The 12,491-nt window shown below is 48.0% G+C and overlaps 1 protein-coding gene across 12 annotated transcripts in view; it reads right to left on the bottom strand.

The window, feature by feature from the left end:
* Nucleotides 1-2,526: 2,526 nt before the first annotated feature.
* Nucleotides 2,527-12,491, bottom strand: part of SGIP1 (SH3GL interacting endocytic adaptor 1) — a 51,970-nt gene continuing 42,005 nt past the window's right edge. For 11 of the 12 annotated variants that reach the window (XM_039383019.1, XM_039383018.1, XM_039383021.1 and 8 more), the window contains 7 exons: nt 9,320-9,431; nt 8,793-8,948; nt 8,288-8,420; nt 7,794-7,996; nt 6,898-6,962; nt 5,657-5,821; nt 2,527-5,286 (listed from right to left, as the gene is read on the bottom strand). In XM_039383019.1, the coding sequence (XP_039238953.1) occupies nt 5,264-5,286; nt 5,657-5,821; nt 6,898-6,962; nt 7,794-7,996; nt 8,288-8,420; nt 8,793-8,948; nt 9,320-9,431 (857 nt within the window). In that variant the 3' untranslated portion in view covers nt 2,527-5,263. Of the gene's footprint in view, nt 5,287-5,656; nt 5,822-6,897; nt 6,963-7,793; nt 7,997-8,287; nt 8,421-8,792; nt 8,949-9,319; nt 9,432-12,491 lie in introns of those variants that run through there. The other variant, XM_039383024.1, reaches the window with a different exon arrangement.

Raw genomic sequence — 12,491 nt, 5'->3', positions numbered from 1 at the left:
ATTCGGTGAAATGGGTGACAGGGAGAATGGAGGAGAGACATTTATAAAAAACAGTATTTACAAAAATGATATCCACATAGTTGTACTCTAATCTATAAGGCAAGTAACATTTAAAATATGTTGTTTCATGATTATCTTCAACAAGTCAATACAACACATTCATATTACCAGTGGTCAAATACAAAGCTTCGCTGCAGTAGTCCCTGTGCAACAAACCTGTACGTCTTTTACAGTTTTTTTTTTTTCTCTGAGAACAGTAGGAAAGCAGCAAAGTTTTCATCACAGACTAAGCAGTACCTAGGCCATCATAGACTAAAGGTATAATATATCTCATTGCACGTTTAGGCAAAAAAGGCCAGCCATTCATTAACTTATTTAACTTAAATCTTAAAAATAGACCTGTGTATCTTAATCCACAAATATTTATAAACATTTTATACATGAGGGAGTTAATAAAATGATACAGGGTGATACCTGGGGAAATCTGATTCACTGCTGGGGTGTCCTGGTGAGGTTCTCCTGCATTCCATGCCCTCCACCCACCAGCCCTGGCTGCAGGAGAGGAGCTTCACAACACATCCCAATGGGATTCCTCGCTCACCACAATGAACATCTCCATGTTTTATATAATCCAAGCAACCAGGTGATTTCATCAACCTTAAAGCATTTTGGAGTGGAAAAGCCCATCCCTGTGTGGATGAGAAACCTGACAGCAGGACGGCTGTACCCAGAAAGAGTGGGATTTCTAATGGAGGAACAAGATATCCCAAATGCCTCACTAAAACCTGTTGTGTTTCACCACATCCTACATGGCCTGTTGCAGAGTCCTGCTTGTCTGAAAACCTTGGAAGAGCATCACCACTTTAACGCTCATGGTTTCAAGAACCATTGCCAGCAGCATCATCCCTCCTAAAGGGAAAGGGAAGGCAGAAGCAGGGTGTATTCCTGCAAATCTTTTCCTAGCCTTGCAGTGAAATAAGAATTAAAATCCTGATTGAAATAAGAACTAAAATCCTGATTATCATAAAACCTCCCAAGCTCTGCAAGGATTACTTTCCTTGGGAAATGGTGAGAAAAAGAAGAACAGAAGAATTCTGGCTATGAAGTGAAATCTTTGAGGCAGTAATTTCTTATCAGGAAAGTATGACATGATGTTACATATAAAATATGTCAAGCTTCAAAATTAAGTGTTTTAACCACGATGTTTTCACATAGAACCAACAGAAGAGTAGGGGAAAAACCACTCCATACTTAGTGTATGGATGTGAGGTTTTTTTAAGATGTTGGGTGTTTGGGTAACAGATCCATGGGCTGTATATCAAAAAAAAAGGTGGAATGGAGCAGGATTCCTCTGTGACCCAAAACTGCCCCAGGTGCCCAGTGGGCCTGGAAACAGTTGCTGACAGAGATTGGTAGCCAAGGATGAGGTCTGAATGTTTTTAGTAAAAGATGTTTGATTCCTTCTTAAGTCTTTTAAAAATCTTCTCAGTGCACTCCAGTCTTTTAAAATGCCTCTGCTGGGAGAAAGGGAAGTGGTAACTCTTTATGTGATACTTGTGCTGGAGGAATCTTGGGTGGCTGCAGCCTTCCCTCTCCATCCTCTTCCTGCCTGGCTAAAACAGGATGACATTCCAACAGAATTTTCTAGGTTTTTCCCATCTGTGTTTTAAAAAACTTTTAATAGATAAAACCTGAAAGGGCAGATCAAAGGCAAAGTAATTTAAATGAAATCCTGAATGACAGCAAAAATAAGAATTATTGAACAGGAGAGCGATATTTAAGAGGCACCAAGTGCAGGCACCAAATGAAAAGCTCATTATTTGGTAGTATTTCATACTAGTGAGTGATTTCATAGTTATTAAGAAATACCGTTAAAGTAGAAAATTGGTCTGAAAGGTCTCCTGTGAGGAGCACCATAAGCTGACTGAGAATCCTGACTGCTTACGACAAACAGGAGAAAAATTACCAAAAAAATTTACTTCCTGCTCTTGACATCTAAAAACCCAAGTCTTCGGGTGTCTGTGGGGGAAAACCCTCCTGCTCCATCAGAGGAACTTTGACTCTGCAGGTGTGGGCTGCTGAAATTCCCAGGGGAAAATTCTTCTGGGAGAGGTTGCTGAGACAGTCTAAAGGGAAGGGTCCATGGGAGTAACTGAGCTAAAGCCTTTCTATGCATGCATCCATATATTTTTATTTAATGCCTCCTTTATTTGTCCTTTTTTTCACTCAGGTAGATCAGAGTGCTGCTGAGCTCAGGAGTGCTAGAGCTGGGCAGTGCCAGAGGGTTGAGCCCCCTTTCCAGCCTCAGTCTGACTTGGCAAAAGACCTGCTGGACCACATGCTGGGAAACAGAGCAGTGGTGCTTCCTGCTAGGAGTGCTCCCAGGGCTGGAGCCCCTCTGCTCTGGAGACAGGCTGAGAAAGCTGGGGGTATTCATCCTGGAGAAGAAAAGGCTCCAGGGAGATCTTAGAGCCCTTCCAGTGCCTAAAGGGGCACTGGAAGGGGACTTGGAGAGGGACTTGGGGCAAGGGCTTGGAGTGATAGGACAAGGGGGAATGGCTTCCCACTGTCAGAGGGTAGGGTTAGATGGGATATTGGGAAGTAATTCTTGGCTGTGAGCGATATACATCCCTATACATGCTCCTATTTGACGCTCTACATTAAACACTCAGACCAACCTAAGCTGCTGCCCATAACCTTTTTCTGCTGAGACCTTCTTAAAGCCAGGCAGGAAGACCAGGCTCCTGCACTTTGGACTCGGGAACAACAACAGTTGTGTTCCCCACATTGGGTAACACTGGGGTGCCACATTCGTACGTGCAAGAAGACAAACGCCCAGCAAAACCAGCATCCCTGTGGCACTCTGCTAAAACACTATGCAAAAAAACTGGCCAAAGCAGTATGGAAGGAACCTGTCCTCTGTCCCAAACTGCTGGTTTTGGTCCTGGTGTTGTGGGTTTGGTGTCACCTGCCCATGGCTGGAGGGGAAACCATATCCCTGTGGGGCTGGAAGTGTGATGGCACATTGGACACAGCCCTGCCAGCCAATTCACCCCAGAAAGTGCACAGAACTGTCCCATCTCTCTACCTAGGCCACAGGAGCTGCATCCCAAAAAAGTGACTCCATTTTGTGCCACAGCACAAATGGGACGAGCTTGGAAGCTTTGGGTTATGGGTTTTTCTGTTTAAAAAGCATTCAAAAACCCAATGCTATGTAAACACCTTGTCTCTCAAATGAAATATAAAGTAAAATCTCTATGTTCTGGGAATATTTACACAATAAACCCCTTATTTTTGGGCCTATGCCATAGATCTCTTTTGGAAGAATGAGTTTGTAACAGTTGTACACAGCATGAAGTGATGTGATTCTTAGGGTTTGCCCTGTATTCCTGTGTCAGAAAGGGGTGGGTTACACACTTTATACATATTTCCAGTTCAGGGGGAAAATCATTAATGGAGTGGGACACTCCATCCAGGAGCACTGCTGAGTGTACTTCCAAAATCTGCCAAGATGTGGGAAGTTGCAGAACCAAATTGTGCTTTATCTTCCCTGTTGCTGCCTTTTGTGAATGCACACGCACAGCTCACCCCTCAATCTTACAAATCACAGCCTGGGAGTCACCTCAGACCTGAAATATCTCCAAATTTCCTTATTTTTTTTTCAGATGGGCACCGCTCTCTGTTTTTCTACATCAATCCAAACTGCTCAATAATCAAGCACATCCTAACATGCTCAGTCTAAGTTTTCCTATGCAAATACACAAGCCTAATCCTGGCAACATTTGTGACTGTAAAATCAGAACTATTTGTCATCTTACACATTCCCGAAGTCTCCAGCACCCAGTTCAGTGGATGCTCCTGAGCTTCTCTGTGCATCTGAACTGCAACTGTGTTTAATTTTGTAAAGAGCCCTTCTTTTCTTTCCCAATATTGCCAAATTCTCCCATTAAACAAGCTCCACATCTCAACAGATGCTGTGCCATTAATGCCACCAATGCTATCACCATGTTGCCAGAAGTAGGATGAGACCAACGTCAACAAGATCCCAAACGCTGCACAGGGATGAGCAGCAGGACACCAGCTCCCAGGAAAAACACAGAGGGATAATTTTTTGATCCCCAGCCTCCCGTTTAGCACTTTCATGTATTTTCCCATCTCCAGGAGAGAGCTGCTCCCAGTGCCAGCAAGGCTGGCTCTTGCCCCACTGTATTTTGGCAGCTCCCCAGGGAGTTGTTTCTCAGTCCATACACACTTTCCTGCCTTAGTGGTAAAATGGAAAGGCCTTGGGGGGCTGCATGTCTTTAAAACATTTTCTAGACCCATAGGGCTTTCAAAAATGGGGGGAAAGGCAGAAAAGCGAGCAAAGGAACGTAAAAATGCAACCAAAAATCTGGAGGCAGCTCGGAAAACGCATCCTTAAAAACAGCAGGAACATTTCCTGACAGCGCTGTGAGCTCAAATTTACCACCCAGTCTCTTTGCTGCTTATTTCCTTATCTGAATCCCTGCAAAATATATGGACATGGGGTAAAGAGAAACGTTGGTCACCTACATGCTGCCGGGACTCCTGACAGGGAATCTGCAGCTGTAAGAGAACACGGGGCAGGTTGGGAATTTGGAGTGAAAACTCCTTGTAGTTTTTTTTCCTGGGAGACTGTGCTAGGAACCTCCACCTTTACAGCGATATTTCACTGGAGTTAAACCAGCTAAACCTGAAGATTAAGCTTTTATTCATCGCTGTGAGACGTACTAAAGACTGAAGGGAAAGTAAATCAGCATGTGGGCTCTACTGAACTCTCTTTTGATGAGGCACCCCCTTCATAACAGCTACCAGTATTGTATTTAAATTTTATATATTGACAAAATGTAATCTACCTCTGTAAGCATTGTGCCATTCAACAGTACTACTATTAGATTTATATACCACAGTTTAAATTACATCCATTTCATGAATGGTAAAATGCTAAAACTCAAGTGTCTAACTGCCAAAATACAGCCTTACTGGAATGAGTACAATTTACAAATACAATAATTACATTTTAAAACCATTAACAATGTTACATCTAGAAGTAAATACTGTAGGACTGGTCAAGACGGTGTTTTCCAAGGAAAAAAAATGCTGAAAGTTGTCGACACTTCCAACAGAAATGTCCCAAGTGCAGGATTTAGTTCATTTTCCTTAAACTGTAGTTAAAACCCGTTCCACACACAGCAGTCCTTGGGTATTTTCCATAGAATTTTCCACAGACTTGCATAAGCTTCCATCAGTTATCAGCCAAGTATTTACCTAGAAATGGGATCAGAAATCAACTGAGGGGAGGGAGCAGCCCTGGTTCCTAAGGGATGGTTGCCCACCTCCGCCAGCCCCGCTCCCACAGGGCACACGGGAAAATCCTTGTATTTCTCTGCAGCAGATCCCAGACCTTGCCTTTCATGGAGGAACACCTGAGCAGGAAAGAGCCCATGAAATTCCAGGCTCCCATAAGTGGCAGCAGGATTTATGTCATGCAGTGGAGCTGTTGCCCCTCTGTCCCCAGCCAGCCCCATCACGCTGAGCTGTGGCAGGAGCTCTGGGCTTGAGCAGCCAACAAATACACAGCAGGAGCATTCCCAGCATCCCAGCACAGGCAGAGAGGAGCCGCTGGCGAGGCACCTACCTGCTGCAAACCTTTTCTTGATGAGGGAGAAGCGATACCCGGCGCCCACGAGCTCAATGTCGCAGCTGGACAGGGTGCTGCCCTCGCTGGTGAACTGCACGGCCAGTGGGGCCGGGCTGCTCGGCCCCTCTGACAGCTGGAACCGGGCCAGCAGAGACCCCACACCTGCAATGGAAGTGCCACATGAAACCCTTACAAGCCTGGAGAGGCACACGGAGCACCCCAGCACTGGGTTTGCCAGCAAAGCTCTCTAATGGCTTAAAACGTTTCTTATATTGGGCCCCATGATATAAGAAATGTACGAAACTATTAGAGAGTGTTCAAAGGAGGGCAACGGAGATGGGGAAGGGTCTTAAGGGGAAGTTGTGTGAGGAGCAGCTGAGGGCACTTGGTCTGTTAAGCTGGAGAAGAAGAGAATGAGGGGAGACCTCATTGCAGTTACAGCTTCCTTGGGAGGGGAAGAGGAGGGGCAGGCACTGATCTCTGCTCTGTGGAGACCAGTAGCAGGGAATGCCCTGAAACTGTGTCAGGGAAGGTTTAAGTTGGATCTTAGAAAAAGGTTCTTCCCCCCGAGGGGGTGATTGGGCACTGAACAGGCTCCCCAGGGCAGTGGTCACAGCACCAAGGCTGAGAGAGCTCAAGGAGTATTTGGATGATACACTGGGGCACATGGTGTGACTCTTGGGGATCCTGTGCAGGGCTAAGGGTTGGACTTGATGATCCTTCCAACTCACATATTCTGTGATTCTGTGAGATGCCCAAAGCATCACAAGTGAAGCCCAGTCTCATGGGGCTCCCCAGCCCTCCAGCATCCCTGGGGCAGGAGGCAAACTCCTCTCATCCTCCCAGCAGAATTTGACTTTTCAGACACCCCAGCGATAAGGAGCAGCTGAGTATGTGGGTTACACATGGAGAAGCCACTTGTGGGAGACTGTGGTCACCTCAATGGGGACACAGTGTGGGGCCTCAGCCTTCAAATACAGAAGGTCAAGGGAAAAAGGACTTGGCAAACCACCACATCCAAACCTGGTGTGTTAATACCCTCCTGTGATGCCAAGGCACTTGGCAAAGCAGCACCAGTGGCACGTAGCCCTGCTTTTCTAAGCTCTGCTTTAAATAGCATTCTCCCTGGCAAGCCCCAGCAGGAATCTGTGTGTCTGGGCTTGTGTGCCGGCATGATAAACGGGTCAGTGTCTGATTTAAGGATTCAGTGTTAATAACATGCATATTTTGAGGATTACCTCCATTTTCTGACTTCTGAGAGATATCAGGGATCTTCCACAATATCCTTTGCTGTTCAGCATTCCTGAAAACAAATGAAGAAGAGCATTTCTGTAGGAAACAAGAAATTGCCAAGAAGTCATTTGAATTTTGCTAAAGGCTGTGTGGGCTGGTGGTGGGGGCGACCTGCTCCAGTGCTGCTCTCTGGAGCTGCAGTTCTGGGAGCTTGGCTTTGGGTTTGGCCCAGCTGAGTTAATGGCTGGACTTGATAGTCTTAGAAGGCTTTTCCAACCAAAGAATTCTATGATTGTGTGAGCTGAGCAGGAAAACGCTGTCCTTGGGTTGCAGGTGAGCGATGGGCAAGAGGCAGTGCTGTGCCCTCCTGGAAATGTTCATGCCACTGCCTATGGGAGCAACAGCCATGCATATCTCCATAGGATCACAGCATCCCAGACTGGGTTGGTTGGAAGGGACCTCAAAGCTCATCTCATTCCACTCCCTGCCATGGACAGGGACACCTTCCACAAGATCAAGTTTCTCCAAGCCCTGTCCAACCTGGCCTTGGATGCTTCCAGGGATGAGGCAGGCAGCCACAGCTTCTCTGGCCAACCTGTGCCAGGGCCTATGGCAGTGATGGCCCTGCACCCCTCTGAGCCCCGGAAAAAGCAGCCATAACACAAAATAAGGGCTGATGCTCTGCTGCCCACACACATGCATTCATCTCTGACCATTTTCTTGTGGGAATGGCAAGAAAAAATAAATCACAGTGGGGTTGCAGCCTTCCTCCTGCAAGAGGAGGGAAGGTTTCGGTTCCTAGTGTGCTCCCAGCTCCACCCACAGACCCTCCTGAATCGAGCCTGCTCCTGCAGTTCTAGGCAGGGACACAGCAGAGAGAGGGAAGGAGCTCAATCCCTACCAGACAGCAGGAGGAAGCACAGCTTGAAGTTTGGTTACTCCTCCATCGACGGGGACGAGGAACTGGACGTTGTTTAGAGCTACCGGTGTGGTCATTGCCTCTGTATTGTATTTGTAGTCGATGCGGAGGTCAGTGCTTGCAGGGTCACACCGCCAGCTCACTGCAAGGTTTAATGGAGTAGACTGAATACCCTGGGCAGATACCTTCCAAAATGACAGAAAAAACATTTAGTTTCCATAGGGGTGAAGGGAGAAGTCCCGTTTTACAGCCGCGCTCATCGCATTCGGTTTCAGAGGAGGCAATACCTTGTACTCCCACCAAAACTCCGTACTAGGCTCAAAGCCAGACAATCTAGTGCCACAAGAAGGGACTACAGGGATAACATGCCCCCACCTCACATTAGCTACACTCTGCACTAGGGAAACACCAGCTTTTACGTCTATAATTCAGCAGAGGTTTTTTTGGCACAGTTTTATCTTACAAAAAACCCCTACCTGGTATTTGAGCATATCCACATTGTAATAGGTGGCTTGCGGTTTCTGTTCCGATACCTTCTTTAGGTGAGTCATCAGATTTGGCATGTTGACCCAGAACTCCTTCGAGTTGGTGTCACTCTGCACGCTGTCACTGCAGAAAGAGAGAGTTAACCCTTTACAGAACCTGCCTTGGCAGGAGAAAGCTGTTCTACAAAGCACATGGGACAGCAGCCACCAGCTGTGAGTGACTGCACTCAATCCCACATCTATGGGAATATTGGCTGCCTCCCACACATCTCTGGCTTGTCCTCAGCTGCCTCCAGGGAGGCACAGCAAATATAACCCATAGGTCATCTCATTTTGCAAAGAGGAGGTTTAATGAGCAGAGCAAAGGACAAACAAAGCACTTGGCTCCTCACTGCTGGTGCTCTTCTACCTGGCATGGGTCTGTGTTTTTTTATAAAGTCCCCTAGTTTTCTGGAAACCCGCCTTCATTTGGGACGCTGGCAAGGTGGGTCCTTACCAGCAGAGGAGCTGGGGGTTTGGCAGGACATGCTCCAGCCTGTTGTAGTTCAGCACACGGAAGGTGAGCACCGCCGGAGTGGGATTGTTGGCAAAGTGTCGGGTGATGCCTGCTGGAAATGACAGCACCATCTCCCCCGTAATCTTCACGATACACCTGCAGTGCCAGACACAGAGACGGAGGGTCAGGAAAGGGAGGTTCAAAATGAAGCACGAGGGGAGGGCTTGCACCAAGGATGGTGGTGACAGCCCCCCAGTTCCCACCCCAGGTAATGACACTGTTGCGTTCTCAGAGTGAGCAGAAGAAGCACAAAGGCTGACAGCCCGCCAGGGACAATGGTCATGGGGCACTGCAGGAGTGTCCTGATGCTGGACCCCCACCTGGTGCAGTGCAGTGACACCCCAACGTGCACGTGCTGAGCCCAGAGCACCTCCTGTCCTCCCTCCCAAACCCTCAGGATGCACCCCAAGCCATCGCAGTCCCAGAACCCCCATATCAACATCCAGACCCCATTGGTAAGCACCTACTTGTTGGGGTCGGCCCCTTTGAAATACGCATTGACTGTTTCTGTGAAGGCGGCAGCGACAGGCAGGGTATCCTGTGCCCCCATGGTGAGGGGGCTGGGCCCCCGTGATGACCCTGCAACAGAGCAGACACCCCCACTTGGGACCACAGAGATGAACAGCCCCACTCTCCCCGGCCCAGGGCGAGGGGGTGCTCACCAGGAACCCCAGCCTCACTTCATGGGCAAATAATAACAAAAAATCCCCCAGGCTTTGGATGAGGCTTTAAAAACAGTTTTAAATTATCTTTCCCTCCCCCTCCAAAAGCAAGCAAAGAAAATGATGGAGGAGCCCCAGGCAGGAGCAGCATGCAGGGCCGTGGCCCCCCGGCGTGGGGGCTGCCACACGGCAAGTTTTGCATGACAGTTTTTGCAGTTGGTCTCTGAGCCCCGAAAAAAGGGGCTAGGGGGGTTCATTGTCTCTTCACCGGAGAGCTCAGGCTGCCTGTGAGAAAGTGGGGTGTCAGTAGTCTCATGATGCCTGAACCCCAACCTGCGGAGACTCCTGCAATCCCCTCTCCTCTCCTGCCCAGTGAGCCAAGAGGACCCCCACTCCTTGCTCACCCCACAAATCCCACAGTACTCCACAGAAAATCTGCAAATCATCAAAAATCTGAAACTACAGAGGCACAGGCTGGCCAGTGTAGTTGTGTCTGCCCCATCCATGGAAGTGTTCAAGGCCAGGTTGGATGGGCTTGGAGCAACCTGGTCTAGCGGAAGGTGTCCCTGCCCATGGCAGGGGCTGGAGCAAGATGGGCTTTGAGGTCCCTGACATCCCAAACCATTCTAGGATTCCATGATTAAAATAAAGGGGAAAAGTTTGCTTTGGTCATGCTGTGCATCCACAGACACCCGCCAGACTCTAAAATAATTAGCCCTGCAGGATCACTCGCAGGTTTCCCTTTGCTGACCAGGAATTCTTGTCTCCAAAAGAATTTGAAGATGAAATCTTCACTGCAAGTGCACCTCAGAAGCCCCAAGTGTGCTGGAAACCCTGCAATGGAGACAACATCCTGCTCCCTGTGCCCACCACCAGGGGAGTCTAAGGTGCTTTTGGCACAGCAAAGTCGTCACCTTTTCCCCATGGAAAGTGTCCAAAGATCAGCCCAGGGTTAGTGTCAGGTCACCTACCCAATGTACAAGGTGCTAAACCCGTGGACACCCAAAAAATCCTGGAGAGGTCACGCCCCAGCACTGGTGGCTCAACCTCATCTATTTCCTGCAATGCACCGTTTTGGGACCTTTTTGTTTACATCACATTCTGTACATCAGGTTAAGCATGAGGATTATTCTGCCCCAAACCAGGAATGACAAAGGTCTCCAGAGGGGCACCTTACCCAGGGACCACAACACCCCTCACTCCGTCACCTTCATCGCCAGGGTCTGAGTCAGGCAGGTGAAAGGGGTGATGAATCCAGCCTGGAGTTTGTTTGGAACATGCAAGCACGTGCCAGCTCCAGCCAAAGCTGCAGGAATTCCAATGCCAGCCCGGGAAAGGGCAGCACCTCCACAGGCAGCAAGTCCAGGGGAAAGCAAAGCAATATGTGGCATGTTCCTGATGAGCTCCTGCTCTTCTGCTTGGGCTATCCTCCAAAATTATCCCTCCCCTTCTTTATCTGCTGCTTCCCACCACTGCGAGTAAATAACAGGGTTTGGGTGCAGAAAATTGGGGTTCATAACATCTCCTGGGGAAAACATTTTCATCACTTCAATCACACTTTGAGTTTCGATATATTAATTGAAAAAATTGTGATATTTGCCAACAAGGAGGATTCCTAACACCTTACCCAGGCACCTGTGCGTTAATGGATAAACCCCAAGTGCTCTCTCCTAGAGGCACAGATGAGCCCTTCCAGTGATGGGGTTTTCCCTTCAAATCTCTAATGTAGCGTAAAAAGGTGTAAAAAATTCATGTAGCCATGTCTATACCTCAGTCATGCATCTTACGAGGCTCAGGGGAATAAGTGATTCCAGCTGCAGCCCAGAATGAGAATAATCAGGAATGGTATCTGAGTATCCTAGCACATGGGATGGGCAGCCGGAGCATCTCATCCACACACAACAGACCCATCACCACACACACATTAATTATCCTAATGAGCCCAGCGGGGCAGCCTGTGGCTCCCCAAGCCTTCTGCTCCTGGGGCCACAGCCCTGAGCTATCCATTAGGATGAACATCCCGCTGAAGAGTGGTCATGCCAGTGCCAGCCATGTGTGAGAGCATGGGCAGCTCCCCAAACCCATGGGACACGCTGATTTCCTGGCTCTGTGACAGAGAGAACATGCAGCAGCAGCACCATGGACTGCTGGGGTAACATATTTTAGATAAATTCTTTCCATAATACCACTGTTGGGTGATTCTTGCTCCCCACACCCTCAGCAATGACCTCCAGCCAAATCCAGTGGGATATTCCCATCACATCCACTCAGAAATACAGATGGGATTCAAAAGTGTCAGTGCAGGCTGGTTATGGAGGGGGGAAACCGGAGGTGGCACCCAGCAGAGGAGCATCAGGCTTGTCTCATAGGGAAGGTGAGAAGGGCTTTAGCTGCCCACATGCAATCCCTAGCAATATAATCATTATTCCTTGGGAGAGGACTAAAACCACCTCATAATGGCAGCTGAGTCTAGCCTGGACCCTGCACCAGAGCATGGAATGAGGGGCAAGTGTCTCTCATACCAATGCACCTTTTCCCTGATTTCCCATCTCTTTTTCCCCATGTTCCTCTGCACATATATAAGATTCCTTTATTCTCCAGAATGAAAAATCATCTCTACAGGAACAAATGGGCTGGTCTCATGGATCCCCATTACCAGGCTCAGCCAGGCTGTGGGAATCTGAATTCACCTGAGCAGCAACTGCAGCAAAACATCCTCATTTCTAATCCAGCTTTGAATAAAAATCATGTGGATGGAATTGAGGTTCTTGATTCCCTCCACTTTCTTCATGAACCTGCATATTCTTCTCTTAGTGGCTTCAGAGAATAAATAACCTTTGACACTAAGGTTTTTACTAAAAAAGAAAAGTATAATCTCTTTGAAGCAATGACATGATTTTCCAGAAACACGAAACAAATTCAGTTACCATGGCACACGTCCACCCAAAACCTGGCTTTTTAGTGACTGATTCAAAAG

This window comes from Pipra filicauda, unplaced genomic scaffold, assembly GCF_003945595.2.
Source record: "Pipra filicauda isolate LSUMZ 115617 unplaced genomic scaffold, ASM394559v2 scaffold295_size919547_pilon, whole genome shotgun sequence".
Taxonomy (NCBI): domain Eukaryota; kingdom Metazoa; phylum Chordata; class Aves; order Passeriformes; family Pipridae; genus Pipra; species Pipra filicauda.
Note: the sequence above shows the minus strand (reverse complement) of the source record. Positions and strands in the feature narration are given on the sequence as shown.